This window comes from Apodemus sylvaticus, chromosome 16, assembly GCF_947179515.1.
Source record: "Apodemus sylvaticus chromosome 16, mApoSyl1.1, whole genome shotgun sequence".
Taxonomy (NCBI): domain Eukaryota; kingdom Metazoa; phylum Chordata; class Mammalia; order Rodentia; family Muridae; genus Apodemus; species Apodemus sylvaticus.
Window position 1 is genome coordinate 31,087,452 of NC_067487.1, and position 20,143 is coordinate 31,107,594.

At 36.5% G+C, this 20,143-nt stretch overlaps 1 protein-coding gene across 5 annotated transcripts in view; it reads right to left on the bottom strand.

Annotated features, from left to right (window-relative positions):
• Zfr (zinc finger RNA binding protein) overlaps positions 1–20,143 on the bottom strand; it is a 64,263-nt gene that overhangs the window by 13,271 nt on the left and 30,849 nt on the right. For all 5 annotated transcript variants that reach the window (XM_052160091.1, XM_052160089.1, XM_052160090.1 and 2 more), the window contains 8 exons: positions 19,675–19,966; positions 17,310–17,506; positions 15,708–15,827; positions 13,615–13,760; positions 10,831–10,993; positions 9,944–10,149; positions 8,474–8,624; positions 4,429–4,570 (listed from right to left, as the gene is read on the bottom strand). In XM_052160091.1, coding sequence (XP_052016051.1) covers positions 4,429–4,570; positions 8,474–8,624; positions 9,944–10,149; positions 10,831–10,993; positions 13,615–13,760; positions 15,708–15,827; positions 17,310–17,506; positions 19,675–19,966 — 1,417 coding nt within the window. The remainder of the gene's footprint in view (positions 1–4,428; positions 4,571–8,473; positions 8,625–9,943; positions 10,150–10,830; positions 10,994–13,614; positions 13,761–15,707; positions 15,828–17,309; positions 17,507–19,674; positions 19,967–20,143) is intronic.

Below are 20,143 nucleotides of genomic sequence, written 5' to 3' on the forward strand. Positions count from 1 at the left end.
TTGAATTGGCAAAATGCAGTGAGGAATGGGTGTTTGACCAGGTGAGCAAGACACTTCCTTAAAGCAGCATCAGTGTCACGTGAGCCATTTGAGAGCTTTTCAGTTAAATTCATCCAGGGAGTAACTTTTAACAAATTTACAAAATATGTATAATATAAAGAACAAAAGGAGAATTAAGATAAACTCTTCAGTGATACAATAATTTTCTGGAAATAGAAGCCTTACTCACCAAAATGAAATCTAAAGGAAAGATTATTGGACACAGCGCACCAGCACAAAGACGACAAAGACAAAAGGGAACACAAAAATCCACCTTAAATGGGAATGTACAATAAACTACCAAGTTGGTAAAGTATCCTAGATTATTCTGGGGCTCATATAAGAAAGAACTTAAATAAATATGGAATGATCAATACAACAATTACAAGGGGGAAAAAAGAACAAAGGACCAAAATGAAGTTTATTTCTGAGAAAACAGTTTTTGATGTTCAGTAGAACTTTACTAAGTTATAAGGGAATAGAAAATACCTTCTAAAATGAAAAGTTGTCATTAAGAGTATTCCAAACAGGAAGCAAAGAGAAACAACGAGTGAGGCAGAGAAAGGCTATGGGAACTAGCACAGTTAAATACATGAGGCACAGAGAGGCAGCTGTAAGCACAACGCTTTGATGGTAAATATGTAGGGTCTTTTAAGGTGGTTAAAATGTGTTACAGAAAGCTTGAGAAAATAGAAAATCAGGACAAGAAATTAAGTTTATATTAATAAGGGCTAGTTTATATTAATAAGTCATTCACCAAAGTGAAAATCCAAAGTCCAGCTACATGTTTATATAAAATATAAGTTTGCTGGTCAAACTATTATATAACTAAACAACAAATATTTCAACAACCTAATTGATAGTTGTCATCAACTTTACAGTATGTTTTGCTTCTGGCATTTGAAACAAGGTGCCTGACGCTCAGGCTGGCCTTGTCCTCCTCCCTCAGCATCTGAAAGCTGGGATTAAGAGTGTGAGGATCATGCCTGCTTATAGTGTATTTTTTAAATTCAAGAAAATTATAAAAAGCAATCTGTTGAATATAAACAGTAGCTAGAGAACACTAAAAACCATAACACATTTAGGATACAATAATTTATTGAGTATTTCAAATGACTAGGAGGGACAAAGAAGAAATATAAAAAATGAGAGTACTTGAAGTCTGGGTAAAGCACTTGAAAATTTCTCTTTTATACATTTAGAAACTGATTTTATTAAAATTTATTTTTATTTATGCATCTTTGTGGGTGCCTAGAATCCAGAAGCTATGGGATCCCCTGGGGCAGGAGTATAGATGGTTGTGGGCTGCCTGACCATGGGTGCTGGGAAGTGAACTGGGGTTCTCTCCAAGAGCAGCAAGTGCTCTTAATAAGCCATCTCTCCAGCTCAAGAATTTAGAAATCTTAAAAGATAAGTTGTCATTATTCTGAGAAGATGAGATATGAAAAGGTACCTATAAATGAGATAAGGAAAAAGGACACAAAGGATAGCTAACTAGCCTGAGAAAGAACAAAGTCCACCCGACTTCCACTCTCCAAAGCACGCAGGGTCCGGGACAGGGTCTCTGACTACTGCTCTTATTTACAGTACTGTTAAAGCCAGAAGCACTCTGTACTGTGTCTCAGAATTTTACAAATTCTGCCAATATGCAGAAAATTTTCATACAAAAGCGTAACTTTTGAAATTTTAATCTACAATACAAATTCAATGATGACAGAACACCTATTCCAAGTTAAAAACAAATAAGAGCTATAAGTAGGACATTTTTATTAAATTTAGAGTGTGGATTTTTGTACCCATTTTAATGTTCTAAGTAGATTAACCCCTTAGATACATTGTGCTAAATCATACTTGTTCCCTAACAGTCAAAACAAAAATCCGTTAATTTATAAAAACAAAATACAAATTCTTTTCCTACATGAATGTATTTCATGAATTATAAGGGGTTAATCACCAATTAGAAGACATGCTGTGTCCACACTATTTTATGATTAAAAGTTAATGGGAATATATTAATTTCAATTAACATGGTTATGTAAAATATAATTCACTCAACTATTTAAAAACTAGTGTGAACACTGCTCAATTCTAGAAGAGACAAAAGACAAACAAAATAGCCACACAAAAGACAAAAAATGCCAGACTCTGCATCCAAAATCCCCCTTAACCAAATGGCAGATGTGACACTGAGCTTTTGAAAACCTTGGTCAAAAATCCTTCCGATGTCTTGGCAGCAACCCCTGACAGGAATCAATCCCTTCTGCTAGAAGGCTTTGGACCGGGCCTGATAAGCTACAGGTAGAAAAAAACACACATAATACTTGATTTGCTGCAGAAAAGACTCTGTAGCAATGGTTAGAGCATTCTGAACATTTCAAGCTAAATTCAATTAAATGCTTACTTCATGTTAACTGTCAAACACAGTACCAGGAAAGAGATCTGTTATGTGTTTAACAGTTATTTCAACAATTTAGTCATTTCTTTTATTAAATAATTTTCACATCAAAGAGGACTACTACGCATTAAAGAGGCTATCACACTATGTGGAAATATAATAGTTAAGTCTCACAATTTATAACAGCTCTTCCGGCAAAGCCTTCCTTACATCCTGTACTAACTCCCCAAAGCAAGCTATAGGCTTTCAGTGATCTTAAGACACAGAGCATCGGGAGCTGCAGTGAGAGAGAATACATACCTATATTCTGCAGCTAGAAAAAAGCAATCTTCATGATAAAGCTAAAAACATGGGTTTACTGCAGTCATCTGCAGCAAGGAACACGGATCAACATTTCTACACTTTTGTATATCCAACTTTCCAGCTCAGTGTCTTGAAGCAAAATCTTTCGATTTTAAGCTGACCATTTCCCTCATGATCATATTTATAAAATTCAGAATTGTAATCCTATTTCAGTCTGGGTCAGACAAAAATGTAGTTTTGTTTCCTTTAGAAAGGGCATGTTAAAGGATTTACTACAAATATGACACTATGAACTTATAAAATGGCTTAGGAATGAACTAACTGAGGTTAAATACACAAACATTTTGAAAGTTAAATGATTACATGAGCATAATTTTACATTAATTATAGCAACATTAATTTATAATATATCATGCTAGATTTTTAAAAACTGAAGTAAAGGATCATATATGCTACATACAACCTGGCCAAATTGACTCAGGAACTACTTCTTCAAGCAACATGGACAGCCAGACCTCGAGATGAATTCATGTTCATACAAATGATCCTTTACATAGAAGTAATATTTTTTAGGATGCAAAGATTAAGATACAACATAAAAATGCTAATATGGTACACATATGTAATATACAAAATCAGACAAGTCTCCCAATGAAATTTTGACTAAAATATTCTTTTCTTGGGCCATAGAAAGCCCATTTTCTTAGAAATAATTGCTTTGTCTTAAGAAAACAAAATTATAATAGTAACTGATAATCTTTTTCTCCTCAACCTGTACTACAAAGAGTGTAAAATTTAATTCCATTTTCAACAACTTAAGATGGATAAAAACAACAGGAAAGGAAACAAAGTAAATTTTATCTGACCCATAAAACAAGAGAACCAACATTACTGCAGACACTGATCATGCTTTTGGCTTAAAAGCTTTGGAAGCTTTGAAAATGTTACAGAGTAGTCCCTAAAGCAACATTGCTGGCACCAGTAGTGTTTTACATTCTACAAATGCAAATTCAGCTAAAAAAAAAAATCAAACAAACCAAAACCAAAAAGAAACACTGTACTGTACTCTAACTCCCTCATCTAGTCACTTTACTGGTTAAGAGCTCCAGCATGACATGCAGGCCAAATGCTCACAGCTGTGTGCATCAGCTGGTCTGCATTTAATGAAATCACATAAACCCAGGAGCAGCCTCAGAGAACTAGAAACAGTTACTTCAGGCCAGGCCAGAGCCATGACTACACACATAATAATTGTGAGTGATATTATTTGCCAATTTGTGAAATCTTTTTCATCAAGACAAGGCAAGACCAATGTCTTAGTAAAAGTTAAATTGTGGCCCCTAATTATTTACAAGCATTTACAATTTTTTCATCTGTCAACTATGTAAAAAACAATTTTTGAAGTTTTTTTTTCCAGAAACCTGAGGTCTGCAAGAAAAGAAAGAAAAAAAATATATCAAGAAAACCAATCACAAGATATAAATGTTTTCTATAATAGTACATCACTAAGAAGAGCATTCACTTTGTTAGAAATGATCTAAAGCAAAATTAATTGCTGAGTAAGTTAACTCTATAAAATTCATATGTAATGCCAGCATGTTGCCTTCTAGGGCTTAATGCCATCATAAAGGGTAGGTGAATGGAAAACAAAATGTTAACAGAAAAGTAGAATGTTTAATTGGCTTTCCAACCTCCTTCCCTCATGTTCTCTTCTCGAATAATTGGAGATGTCAGGGTGATAGTGACTTGCATTTTGGGCTCCACACACGAGTTCAAAATTATCGCTGCCTCAGACACAGCACATTTTATGTCATACTTCTCAGGACTTATAACCTATGTAATGAAGATTATAAGACATTAGTTAAACCTTCAGCATTAAAAGACAAATACAGATTTATTGTGGCTTTAGTTTATTAATCACTCTATGGATTCTTTACCCTCTAAAAACACATGCCAGATTACCCTTACCATTTATCTTTTACCTTTTCTTATTTTCAGAATTCTTTTGTGGAACTATTATTCCCTATTCTTTTTAAACTTTTTTGCTGTCTTATTTTACTGTATATGAGTGGGTGCTCTGTCTGCATGTGTGCCTGTGTGTCATGTGTGTGTCTGGTGCCCACATGGGAAGAAGGGAGCTTGGATCCCCTGGAGTCACAGACAGCTGTGAATCATCCTGTGTTGTAAACTGATCATGCCATCACTGTTAATGTGAGTTATTTGTACATGTGTACGTACGTCTCCTTTAAAAACTAGCTGCTGATATTACTTAACTTACATACTTATGAACCCCCAAGAAAGGAAAGTAAGTTTGAACACCTCAAAGAGTCTAACCAACTGTTCCCACAGCTCATTCTCTGTGACTTTAACATTTATTGCTTATCCAGAAGCAGTCAATAGCAGGATCTTCTTCAATTTGGTAGACATGTATACAGCTTCAGTTTATATGAACAAATGAAGCCTCTATACAGACATTATAGAGGCTGGAGATATAGCTCAGTTCGTGTGTGTGTGTGTGTGTGTGTGTGTGTGTGTATGTGTCTCTGGGTTTGAACCTGAAAACCTGTCCATCCCCACCACTAAAAACAAGATAGAAGTATGAAATTTTACATAGTTATACTTTAGCCTTGATTGTACCTGACTTTACTTGTGATATTGCACTTAACACATACAGGGTTGCTGGAAACTTACCAAAAAAAGCCATTTCCATTTATTATGTGTGTGTGCACATGCATGTTTACATATGCCCCAGTGCAGGAACGGAGCCAGAGGACAACTTGCAATAGTCCTTTCTTCCCATCTAGGAGTCCTGAGTAATGTGAACTGTGAACTCAGGCTATCAGAGCAGCAAGTCTGAGCAGCCTCACCCTCATTAGCATTTTAAGAACTTAGAGTACTATTTAAATGTTAATGACAATGATTATTTTTACCTGTTTATGCACACACACAGAAAGAGCAAGTGATTTGAAAACTAGTTTGCTTTTGATTAAATGTTAATTATTATTTAATACTTTCAATTATTTTTGTTTCTAGAAAGTTATTTTATTGCATGTGTTGTGCTTGGTTATGTGCTTGGTGATTGTGAGGTCAGAGGGATTTAGAGCCCTACAACTGAAATTCTGGCTGGTTGTAAGCAGATATGTTGATCCTAGGACTCAAACTCAGCTTCCTCTGTAAGAACAATAAATGTTTATAACTGCTGAGCCATCTCAACAGGCCCTCAGTAAAACACTTTATTCTATGTGCTTCTATGTGTGTGACTTGAGTATATATACCATTACATATATAAGGTCAGAAGACAATTTAGAAGTCAGCTCTCTCCGCGACACAGCTTCTGAGAATCAAACTCAAGTCATCAGACTTTGAAGGTAAGCACCATTATTTATGAAGCCACCTGGGCTACTTAAAAAAAATACAGACTTTCTTTCTTTGCAATATAAATACATGTCTGATTAGTATCAAGCTGTTCCTTAAGATTTTCTGATTTTCCTCCTAAAGCTTACCCATCACTGCTCTTGCCCTTTTCGCTGTTCTACTCATATCAACAAAGAAAAAAGTGAGAATAATCTATTTGGAAAGATTCATTTTCAGTTCTGCGAACAATGTTAATATAGAAAACAAAAAGTGTCAATGCTAAATTCAATATGGCTTAAGCAATAGGACACCTCACTGCCCCTTTTGTTTTGGGTTGCTCTACTGTGTCAAGTACAATTCTCAATTACTACCACAGAATCCAGTTAAACACCAATCCCTAAATTTAAGATGCCTAATTAAACTATAATGTTTTACAAGACTGTAGGTGATGCCTAATTAAACTGTAATGTTTTTTGAGACTGTAGGTGACTCAAGAAAAATTACTTTAAACCTTGGTCATTCTGATATATGTATCAGATATAAAGGAAGATAGATAGATTTATATTTGTTAAGTTTTGTTTTGCTTTTTGAGACAAGTTCTCAAGTGGCCCAGGCCAGACTCAAACTCTATAGGTAGTCAAATATAACTCTGAACTTAAGATTTCTTGCCTCTATACTTCCCACGTGTCACAGGCATGTACTAGCATATTAGCTTCTGAAATCCCATCTTTAGAAAAAGCTTTGTTCTGATAGAACCAAAAGAGAACGTTTTATTATATCGTCACAATTTATTGGAGACAAGCTTCCAATAAATTAACTAACTTAAAAAATAGTTATTGTGTAAATGTGTATGCAGGATGCGTGCATGTGCATGAGTGTGTGGGTGTGTGCGTGTGTGTGCATGTGTGTGCGTGCACGCACATATCTGAGGACAAGTTCGTGGAGTTAGTTCTCCCTTTCACCATGGGATTAAACTCCCATGTCTTGAGGCTCTAAAGTACTTTTAACTACTCGACCATCTTGCTGCCAAGAGAAAGTATTTCCTAGCATAAATATTTATGGTCTCACTAATTTTAGTTAACCTGTCTATGGTCAATTACAATCAGAAAATATTAAATGGAAAGGCACACAAATAAGCAAGTCATACATCTTCAAGTGAATGCTGTTTGCAATAGCACAATTAAAATCTAGAGCTCTTCTGCTTTCTCTGACCTGCTTTGTGAATCATCCCTTCTCAGTCTACTACCTGTCCATGATTTACATATTAGATGAGTTGTTACTAATAGCACCACTGTGCATATAAGAGTCTGTTAAGTCACTACACGAAAATAACAGCAGCCGCAGGAGTGATGCTGCCATTCAGCCACAACAAACAGAAGCCTCACTGAAAAGGTCAAAGTTCTAGAACTGAGGAGATGGGATGGGGAATACTGCTGGGTGGTATAGCACCTATTTAGGGTGCACAAGGCCTTAGGTTTACAGACAGCATCTCCTGGGTTTGGGGTGAGAACATGCTGAGTTGGCAGCTCTTACGGTGGAGAATCTGTTGCTATCTGCTATGCTCAACTATAAATATTTGTCCAATTTATTAGCACTTTATCCCTGGTATGCAAGAGTAGGAAACATATATACTCTGAGGTTTTAGGCATCCTGGAGGCGTCAGAAAATCTACAGAAATCTTTCCAAGGGTACAGAGGGACTATTGTATTAATAAAACCAGACAAATTCAAAGAATACATACTTTTAATTACATTAAAATATGCATTCAACTAACAGATTCATAAATTAAAAGAAACAAAATTAAACCTGCTATACATGAGCTTCCTTCCTTTAGAAAAATCCTGTCAGTTGAGATGGCTCAGTGAGTAAAAAGCACTTGCTACCAAGCTTCATTATCTGAGTTTGATCCCTGGAACCCACAGAGGGAGGAGGGACTGACTCAGAAATCTTGTCCTCAGACTGTTGTACATACACTATAAATGTGCAGACACACTAAATAAAGTATGCAAAAAGTCATTTTCTGCTATATCTTGTCTTAAGCCCCATTTTGGAAAACCAGAAAATATACTAAAATTTTCCATTTTAAAATAATTAGCGAGATAGCTTCCTGATAAACTAGAAACACTGCAGATCTCCAAAAGTGGAAGCAGAAAACAGTTTCATCAGTTCACACAATTAAAGGGGGGTGGGGGAGAAAAAATAAAAAACAAAACAAACAAACAAACAAACAAGAAAACAATGCAAGCCAACCAACCTTTTCATTATAGAAAGAAAGCCAAGCCAAAAATTAAAAAGGTTGGCTGAAACTCAAATTGAAACACAGTACACCCAAAAACTTCTGATCTGGACAAAGGGTAAATTTAACATTTCCATAATACTTACAGCAAGCTGTTTGGGTAGGTTTTCTGCAATACGGCTTAATAATGACTTTGAAGGTTTTTCTGAGCACAGCAGAACAAGGTTGACATTTCTGTCTCCTCGGAGAAGTAGTCCTTTTGCCAATACTCCTACTCGCAACACCCCTTTCAGAGCTCTGTAGCAAAAATCAACTTATATTAAAATATGATATTCCTCAACTAGAACTGTAATTTCCTCCAAACATAATAGTAAACTAAAATAACTTCTGCACAATTAAAATTTTCTTCAACTATACTGACAGACTATATGCCATTTAAATAAACGATATATTAAAATAAATAAAGGGTTGATAGAAGGCTCAGTAATTGTTCCCAAAGAACAATATTTTAAATCCCATTATCCCCATAGCAATCTGTATTCTGCAAACACTTGCAATTCCAGCTCCATATAACTGATGCCCTCTTCTGGTCTCCATAGACACACATGTGTATAGTTACACAGATACAAATCAAGGTCTGAGCTTGTACAGGGACAAATACTGTCTACCTCACAGGATCTTACTAGAGCATAGTCTGATTTCAAACATGTGACCTTCTTGCTTTGCTTCCTGTGTGCTAGCCCCTTGTGTTTTATTTTACATGTTAAAATTGTAAGAGAAATGTTAATACAAAAAATATTCCCAAAGGGGAAAGAGAAAAATTAGAAAATCATAATGAAATATAACATGAAATATCCCATGTTTTATAACATGAAATATGTTAAAGCTTGGCTAATTTATGCTTTATGGTCAAAGCCAGGCGGTGGTGGCGCACGCCTGTAATCCCAGCACTCTGGGAGGCAGAGGCAGGTGGATGTCTGAGTTCGAGGCCAGCCTGGTCTACAGAGTAAGCTCCAGTACAGCTAGGGCCATACAGAGAAACCCTGTCTCGAAAAAACCAAATCCAAAAAACTAAGACAGCCAGGGCTATACAGAGAAACCCTGTCTCAAAAAAACCAAATCCCAAAACAAACAAACAAACAAACAAACAAACAAAGTCACTGAAATATAGACAAATTAGCAATAGATGAAACAGAAGTAAAACCAGAAAAGAACAGCTAGATAAAATTGAAAATTATATAAGGGCTGCTTTGAAACACTATGTTTTTTGTAATAACATTTAGTATGTTTTTAAAATCAATAATAAAAACTGGTGATAGTAGAAATGTACACTACTCATTTAGCAAAAATACAAGTATAATTAACATGTGTGGAGTAACACCAATTTCCCCCTCAACTCTTATTTACACATGTGTGGCAGCCATGCGTGTTCGGGTACCCAGAGGCCATCAGACCTCCTGGAGCTGGAGGTGCTAATGGCTGTGAGCTGTTTGATGTGGGTGCTAGGAGTGAACCAGGCACTTGACAACTAGAGCAGCAGACATGCTTAAAGGCTGAGTCCCTGATCCTTACCATCAAATGCCCATGTAAAGGAAATGAGTACTTTGTAAACACACCTGTCTTTGCCTCCCTCTTTCTTATCATCTCCCTCTTTGTTCTTGCTCTTCTCATGTTCAGACAAACTGTCTGACACAAGCTTTAAAGCACGTTCGGTAATAGAAACAATTTTCTGAACTGCTTGCAGCTCCTCTTCAGTTGGATAAATAGTGGCATGCTTTGTCATTACATAGCGATCATCAGATGAGTCAGGGCGACGTAAGGGCTAGAGAGAGAGAAAAGGTTATTTTTCTAAATGAAAGAAAATTATAAATTTTCAGTTATATAGTTGCTAGCTTTATAATAAGAAAGGCAATTAAGCAAACTGTCCACTTAAAATTTTTTTCAATAAAATGAAAGCTCAAGCATCCGTCCCTAAAGCAGTTATATACAACACATATATATATATAAATGTACTTATGTACAAAAACTAAAACTATGAAAATGCTTTTAAAGTTTGTAGTGCTATACTCAAAAATAGAATACCTAATGCTAGTGCTCTACTACTGATGCGTTTTCTCTTTGTAAATGCTTTCTAGTGATCTGAAACTCACCTTGCTTTCAGTAACAGTAATAAATTTACATACAATTGCTCAGACACTGTAATGACAAATGAGAAAGAATAGGTTCCACTTGAAGGAAAAAATAAAGATAAGGCAAGTTTCTTATGTATAAAATATTTCTCAAAAGTAGGTTTTCACCCAGACCGTAGCAAATTTTGTAAATAAACTTGACCATGTCCTTATGTATAAAGACATTAGCCTTAAAAATCTTTAAGAGAAGTAAAAATATAATCAAGATGAAAACTGATGACATTATTAAATATAAAAATTCAGTTCATAACATATCATCTAATATTAAAGAAGGTTTAAACTGTCATCCTTATATAAACAAAGCAGACACTCACTGCAGGCCCCTGCGGCTGGGGAGGCATGCCTGGTCGGACTCCCAAAAGACCTAATGGGCCCGGAGGACCATGAGGATAGCCTCCATCAGGCATGCGTCGGCGATCATCCCAGTGATGCTGCTCTTCCTCCATTCTTCTCCAGTACATGTCTTCTTCATAACGTCTGATGCATAAAAACAAGCAACCCCCAGAGCTTAAGAACTTTCATTGACAACTATATAAAAACCTATTCTAAAAAAAGTAATCAGTATAGCAATCTGACTCAGCAGAAACAGGTGCTAGTACCATCTTGATGACCTGAGTTCCATCCCTGGAATCCAAATGAAAGGAAAGAACAGATGCTCTGAAAGTTGCCCTTCGACCTCTATTCATGAACAGTGGCACATATGCCTGTAACCATTGTTATATCGGCACAAAAACACACAAAATAAAAAAATGTGACTACACAAGTCCACCCAAATCACTTTAGTACCTTTACCCTGTTTCCATTATTTAATTTTCATTGAGAAGTAAATAAAAAAAGGAGACAAGGGACTGGAAGATGACTCAGTGGTTAAGAACACTGACTGCTCTTCCAGAGGTCCCGAGTTCAATTCCCAGTAACCACATGGTGACTCACAACCATCTGTAATGAAATCTGATGCCCTCTTCTGATGTGTCTGAAGACAGCTACAGTGTATTCATATACATAAAAAAATGAATAATAAAAAAAACTAGAGAGAATAATGAGAAAAGGAGAATAAAATTTCACATCTCAAGAACAAAGTGTAACAGAAAACAGACACCTCAGCTTATTCTAATTGTTAACGGTAATGATTGTAAATCCAAATACCTACAACTGAGGATGTCCAACTGATAATGTATATGTAAGAACCACTTCAAACACAGTATGTTCAGGCATTTATTTCATGTCCTCAAAGAATATTTTTTGTCTTTAATATAAATTTTATGTGTACACATGTCCATGTTTGTAAGCATGATGCCACAGTATGCACACGCAGGTCAGAGGATGACCTGTAGTACTGGTCCCCTCCTTCCATCCTGAGACATCCTATTGTGTTTGTTTTGTGTGTGTGTGTGTGTTTTGCTAATGCACATGCCAGGCTAGCTTGCCTAAAAGTTCCCGAGAATTCTCTAAGTTTCAACCTCCCACTATAAACATGGGGTTACAGATATGAACCATCAGGTCCAGCTTTGCACAGGTTCTGGGGATTCAGTTTGTATAATAAGTACTTTATTGAAATCCCCATCTCTCAGCCTGAGTTCTCGTTCTCTCTCTCTTCTTTAAAAACAGTAAAGTTTTCCGTTTATGATATAGGTAGTATAAAATATTTCTCTGCTATAAAGACTTTCTGGTAAAAGGAACTGTTGGTAGCAACTGACAATTTCATTGTTAGGGAAAAGCAAGGGCAATGGCAAATGTCTAATAAAAATATGAATAATTAGCTTTATAATAAAGTATTGTCGAAGATTTTAAGTTCTAAGTCAGCAGCTTAGGTTATACATTGAGTCTCTCAAAACCCATGAAGAGATTTTTTTTTAAAAAAAACATATAGGCTCTGTAAACAAACACATACATCAATACACATAATAAAAAAAAATCCCAAACCACTGTGGGTGTGTATCCCCGAAAGAACAGTACTGGGGGAGTGTTGTGAAGACGGAGTAACAGGGAGTTGCTGGCCACCAAGGCTAGTTCTTGGTTCTGGGAGAAATCTGCCTCAAGGAAATAAGCCAGAGAGAGGGGGCTTCTGACTGCATGGGCATAAACACACATATTATATACAAATATCTATTTATACCACATATACCCTCACTTTCTCCCTTGCCTAGAACACTGAAATTCAAAGAAGCCAGATACAAAAGACCACTGTATATACACTTCAATCATTTAAAACTGATTTCATTTATAAAATCTATAGAATTTATAAAGATGATAAGTAGATTTATAAAGATGGGTCCATAGTGCTGACATTGGACAGAAAACATGGAAGACATTGGGAATGATTGTTAATGGGATTGTGATTATTTTTTTTAAAGAAGTGATGAAATATTCCAAAACTGATGGTGGCAACTGCTTTACAACTTGGTGCATATACCAACATCTTGTAATTTTTTTTGTTTGTTTTGTTTTTTTCAAGACTGGGTTTCTCTGTGTAGCCTTGGCTGTAGACCAGGCTGGCCTCGAACTCAGAAATCTGCCTGCCTCTGCCTCCCAAGCGCTGGGATTACAGGCGTGCACCACCGTGCCAGCAACATCTTGTAATTCAATTATTCAGTTTAAATGAGGTTTTTGTTGGTTACAGTCATCAAAGTGCGGCCTTTCTTCAGACATTACATGTGTTTGTGTTGGGAGTATGTGCATGTGGGGTCTGCATTCCCTGGAGCTGGCATTACAGGCAGTTGTCAATCACCTGATAAGTTGGAAACAAAACTTAGGTAATAATAGTGGCATGTGCTCTTAAACCCTGAGCCACCTGTACAACCCAACTTCTTCACATACTTCATAATTCCTTTTACCACTTTTTTCATGGAGACAGTCTTGTTATGGCCCTGAACTCACATTCCTTTGTTGGGATTAAAAAATGTGAGTCACCACCACAAAATCCTTATTACCAGATAACAAACAAATATATGTATACTTAGCATTCCAATGTCTATCTTTCTTGACTTAGGATCTCAGTGAACACTGAGAGCACATAAAGTGTTAAATAAATCTGAGTGTGGGAGCCATATTCACACAATAAGGTTTTTTCTACTGTAGACTCCAAGTTGAAAGCATACCTTATTTCCATCCTCCAGCGTTCCTCCTCTTCTCGTCTCCGCCAATATTCCTCCTTCTGCATCTGCTTTCTCATTTTCTCTTCTTGAATTTTTCTTGCACGAATACTGGGTTTCACTTCTACTTGCAAATCTGGATTTACTTTTTTCTGTTAACACCGATAATACATTTTAAAAAAGGAGCAGGCTTCTTCAACAAACAATTCATTAAAAGCCACTTTTTTTTTTTTTTTTTTTTAAGTTTTCTAGACAGGGTTTCTCTGTGTAGCCCTGGCTGTCCTGGAACTCACTCTGTAGACCAGGCTGGCCTTGAAGTCAGAAATCTACCTGCCTCTACCTCCCAAGTGCTGGGATTAAAGGTGTGCGCCACCACTGCCCAGGGCAACTTATTTTTTGTCTGTACATGTGTAGCATGTGTGGAGATCAGAGGATAACTTGGATAAATAAGTTATCTCCTTTCATTTGGATCTCAGGGATCACTTTCAGGTTTTCAGAAAGGTTCCAAGTGCCCTTACCTGCCCCAAACCATTTTTAATTACAGTCTCTCGCCAGAGGCTTATAATATTTTTTTGTTTTTTGTTTTTTAGATTTATTTTATTATATGCAAGTACATAGCTATCTTCAGACATTCCAGAAAAGGGTGTCAGATCCTATTACAGATGGTTGTGAGCCACCATATGGTTGCTGGAAATTGAACTCAGGACCTTTGGAAGAGCAGTCAGTGCTCTTTAACCACTGAGCCATCTCTCCAGCCCTACAAATTTTGTGTCAGATATGTATTGGTTTCTTGATTGTATTTGTGAGACAGGGTCTCATGTAACCCAGGCTGGCTTCAAAATAGTTTTGTATTTACCTAGATGATGACCTTAAACTGTTCTGTCTGCCTCTACCCAAAGTGAAATGGTAGATTATAGACACTGTCAGTCACACCCAGCATTTGCAGTGCTGGGGATGCAACCCAGAGGCTGAGCATGCCAGCTTGCGGAGCAGTGTACAGACTGAGCTACATACTAGACGCATGTACAAGAGTCAAGTTGGACTTGGGCTTACTACTGAAGAGCACAACCTGTATAATTAGGTTGAATCAGAGAAAACATTTGTTAAAGGCTTAATTATTCATTTTTAAGAACATATAAAAACTCTTTAACTTAGTGCTGACTTAACAGGAAACCATGAAATCCTTGCAGGACTTTTCATTTTGCTTGTTAAATAGATGATTGTAAGTGTATGCCTTAAAGGGTCTATTACTTAATCCAGCTGAAGCAAGATATTGACTGACTCCAGTTACATGAATGACATATTCCCATCCTGTGTGTAAAAGAAAAACCACACACCCACTCTACCAGTCCATACTTTAGCAACTTTTGGCAATGATGAATTCATAGTATAAAAGAAATTTTCCAATACTAGCTCCAAATTATTTCACTGAGAATATACCACCATAAAGGAGGTAGGTGACAGTTAGGCGGTGGCTGTGCACACTTTTAAGCCCAGCACTTTGAAGGCAGAAGCAGGTGGATCTCTTGAGTTCTAGGCCAACCTGGTCTACAGAGTGAGTTCTAGGACAGACAATGCTACACAGAAAAAAACCCTGCCTCAGAAAACCAAAGAGGGAGAGAGGTAGGTAAAGTGATTTTTTTTTTATTACATCTAACATGAATCAACAACTTGTTGACTCAAACAATATATTAGTTTTGCTATCTTCTACTTCTGCCAGTTACACTACTAGAGTCAATATGACATGCAAATTTAGAATGGGAGATCATACAATAGGTGAGTTGTGTTTAGATAGAATGTGCTATTTGTTTTACAAAAGGACAACTCAAGGGCTGGAGAGATAGCAGGGTCAGAGGTTCAGATGTTGTTCTGGCTGTTCTTCCAGAAGACCTAGATTTGATTCTCAGAACTGTAATGGATTCCCAGTCTGTAACTCCAGTTCCAGGGAATCTAATATTTTCTTCTGGCCTCTCTGGTCAACAGGCAAACATTACAAGCACAGACAGGCATGCTTGTAAAACGCCCGTATGCATAAAATGATAAAAATGTATGTTAAAAAACTTAAAAGTTTTTTAGCTCGATAGTTAGCATTTACTTACTTTATACTGAAGTCTGTGTCTTCGTCCTTTAAGGTGCATCTCTTTAGCATTGGGGTCATTAAAGCTGCATTCACATAATTTACAATGGAAGCGAATGACTTTTCCTTCATCGTTTCGTACCTTGTTAGGGAAAAATAGAACCTTTGATCAATTTGGAAGTAATCTTTGAAACACTGTCTCAGTACTGTAGCCTTGGCTGGCCTATGTAGACCAGTCTGGTCTTGAACTGACATAGATCTACCTATCTCTGCTTCTTGACTGTCCAGACCAAATTTTTCTAAAAAGGACAGATACTGGGACTGCAATGAATACTAGCATACACTTGCCTTTGTAAAGTATCTTGTATCTTTTCAGTATCTGAAAGTATTTGGATTTCTTTTTTTTTTTTTGAAACATTTCTATTAATTCTTTGGCCATTTCATACACACATACAATATATTTTGATCACATCCCATCTACTATTATTTATTCCCATCTTTGCCAACTCTCCTCCTCCAAATAAGCTGCTTTTATAAATTCATGTCTTTTTGTTTTATGATCTGCCAGATTCTGCATGGGCAGATCTATGGATTTATCTACAGGGGCACAGGCAATGCCAGTGCCTACATCACTGAAGATAATGACTTCTCACTCCTTCTCAGCAATCAGCAAATGTCAACAGATCTGTAAGGAGCAGTCTGGCTGCAGGAGGCCCTGCACTATCCATGACCGGGTGTTTATTGGTTCCATTGTAAGCTGATCCTGTATGAGTCAACCATGCCTCTCTAATATAGTTAGATGCCTTAAATTCTCAAAAGTTACTGACAACCTGCTTCTTTGATTTGGATCAGTTTAGATAGTTTGTTTCAAATGAGATGAGAATAATTTTAAAACTCAACTTTGATATACAAATTTCTCAAAGCTCAAGACTTTCATGCATACTAAGTCAATTAAGATGCAGGCTTTTTTCCTAACTGCACAATGTAAAAAAACAAAACAAAACAACCAAACAAACCTGATTCAGATGTTTCTATTAAGTTCAACTTGTGCTATTAATACAATTTGAAACAAATTTTCTAAACTGATCCAAATCAAAGAACATGTTTTAAAAAGTAACCAATTCTTACCTTTATAAGAGATAGTAATTTACAAATTACTGTGTACTTTCATAAACAAAGACCTCAATATATAATGTAATCTCTTGATAAGACAGATTATGGAAGTCAGTTACCAAAACCACTCAAAATATGCCACTCAATTTCCACAGTTTGCTAGGCAAATACCCCAGTTTCACAGACCTACATTACTCCTTGGAAATGTATACATGCTTTCCTATAGAGTAAAACCAAACTGTAGTGTTACACTATACTACCATATGATCATTCTGTTAATAGCAACTATTAATTCATGCCTCTGGGACGGTCCCTTGTTTCTTTACTTACTGTACTTACTTGACCTGAAAAACAGGAACTGTCCTAATCAACTCAAGAAACCAAATGAATGGTATAAATTAGAATATCAACCTTAATTTTATAGGTAACTGAAATCTAAAATATAGCTGGATACTGTTGGACACATTTTTCCTTTGTGTAATTCTGGAGCAATGATTACTCAGATCAATACCTCTTCAACATAGTCATGTCCCACTGGTTGTACATCACTCTGCAAAGCAGCAAGGGATGCAGGTGTGACTGGTTCTGACACTGTATCTTGCTTTACTTCTGGAATCTGCACAGCAGAGGCAGCAGGAGTGTTTTTAACACAGTCAATTCCTTTTAAGTCTTCAGTTTTATTTCCTGTTGACTGTAGCTTATTTCCACCTAGAAAAGCAAAAAAAAAAAAAAAAAAAAAAAAATATAGTAATCTTATCATTGTATAAATTTATAATCCTATAAAGATGAATCTTAAAAGCTACCTTTATTACTTTTGGCTAAACTTTATGCAGAACAGGTATTCCATTTTGGTTCTCCTAACATTTAGATTCCAAACCGAAGAGAAGGAATATTAAAAGGGATTAAATATAACCCGTGTTTACAGTGATTCTGAACTCTCTAAACTGTGATTAATAATAAATAGTATTTATCTACCCCTACCTCTCCACAGTGTTTTTTTTCTTTTTCATCTTTGACATAGGCATTACTCGGCTGTAGATAAGCCTGATCTGATATTCACAGTGTAGGCCACGCTGGCCTAAAAATTCTGGCAATTCTCTACCTCCCAAATGTGGAGTTTATATGTAGGTGGGGATTGAGCCAGGGCTTTGCACATGCTAGGCAAGCATCAATGGGGCTCAATATCCAGTCTCTGTTGGCCATAACCACATGTCAGGTTTTCCTATCTCCTGCCGCATAGAAATAGGATGAACGTGAGTCATCAGGCTTGACAGTATCTTTTACCCACTGTGGTCTTTCCAGTTTGGGTTTTTTTTTTTTTTTTTCCTAAATTGAAAGTGTGAAAACCTCAAAAATGGAAAAACAAAACAAACAAAAAACCCCCTACCGAATCACTGCTTCATTTTAATCACTTAAATTTAACACTATTCAAGAGAATAATCTCAATGATCTAGTCTTAAACCTCAAATGGCTACAAAAAGAATAAGGCAATTATACAAATGTAGGAAATTGTGAAATAACAACACAGAATTGTGACTGAGCTGCTCATAATTTCAAGGCAAACACAAGCATTCATGACATTGTGCGCTAAGCAGGAACTGAGTATCGTAAGAATGAAGCAGGGCAGTCACAGCCTCTGCCGCGTCTGGGAGAACTGACTTCACAAAGGGCTTCATTTGAACTGGGCTTTGAGAGAAGACTATTGAGAATGAATAGTCAAGATACAAGAGAATGATGTCTAAACAGAAAGTACAGCATGTATAAAAGAGTGTAACATGGAACTAAAGACTGCAGTAAATAGCATCAGCTACTCCCCCTAGTAGAGCTGACAAAAATGTAAGAAGGGAGGTACAAGTCAGTTATAAAGGCTTATATGACATAGTCATAAATAGACGTTATCCTACATATAAAGGCTAGCCAATGAAGATTTTAAAAGAGAAGGCACCCTAACAAGAACACAGATTATGTTGAACAGACTGAAAATATAGGAAAGGGACTATATAAATAAGGAAATAGCAATAGGGAGAAGGCAACTAAAAAGAAATGTCAGTGAAGCTATCCCTTAAAAAAAAGGGGAAAAAAAGTCATATTTAATGAGTATTTTGTAGTATTCTTGTAATGGGACCCAGTAGGAAGGGGATATCTATTAGATGATCAGCAAGCAACCAAAATATGATTCTCAAACTCAGGTGGGGTTCTTGAGATTCCAGAATGTTACAGTTGCAGACACTAGAACACATGAAACTGCCTTGGGATGCAGCTGTTGCACACGGAGCTGAGACAGAGAACCATAATTGTAGGAATAATGCCATTTAATAAAAACATAGGTAGAGAATGAGTAAGATTACCCCCGCCCCCAGGATGGATGGACGGACATATATGCTAGAAAGTAAGATTTACTTTAGGTTTAAGGTATAGCAGTCAATTATGTCAAGTTTCAGTTAAAGCAGTTAATAGGATGAAACCAAACCTGACCAGTGGATCTGGTTGGGGGCTGGGCTTTTTTATTTTGTTTGTTTGCTTATTTGTTTTGTTATGTTTCTGAGACAGTTTTTTCTCATATTAGCTTAATTTGGCCTGGAACAAAATACAGGCTGATCTCAAACTTTCGGCTCTTCTTCTGACTCAGCCTCCCAAGTATTAATACTATAGGTACGAGACATGCTTGGCTCTAAGCAATTAGGTACCTGGGGAGTCTTGCAATAGGTTTCAGAAAAGGATATCTGACTGTCTATTAATTGTTTAGGAAGTACAGAAGCAGGGAGAACAGTGTTTGCCTGGCATATATAAGGCTCTGGGTTCAATAGCCAGCAACACAATGGAAAGAAAAACCACTCTGACAGGAGGAACACAAAGAATCAATCTTTAGTACTTGCCAACAAAGTTTATTTTGGGCGTAGATGTTTTCTTGGCAGCCATATTGGTAGGTACCGCTGACACTTTAGTGTTGGATGTACTATTAAGAGACGAGTTTCCTGTAGTTGAAAGACCTTTCACTGAAGAAGTTGCAATTGATGACGTGTTCAGAGTACAATTGCTTGCTCCAATACTTGAAGGAGAGGCAGTTGGTTTGGAAGCAGATACAGCTGTTGAAGAAGTAGCTTGGCTAACAACATTTGGTTCCGTTGAAGGAATAGGTTTACCAAGTTTTGTGTGTAATTTAACCACCTACAAAACAAAAAGCACACCTGTCAGGAAACTCAAATGTGTTGTTCTTTTAAAAAGTTTGAGTAAGACTATAAAATGAAAGTCAAAACTTAATTTTCTTTGCTATGTTTTTTTCAGTTACAGACAAAACTCATTTTAACATCTGTGTTTATTGATGAAAGGACTTGTCTACAAGCA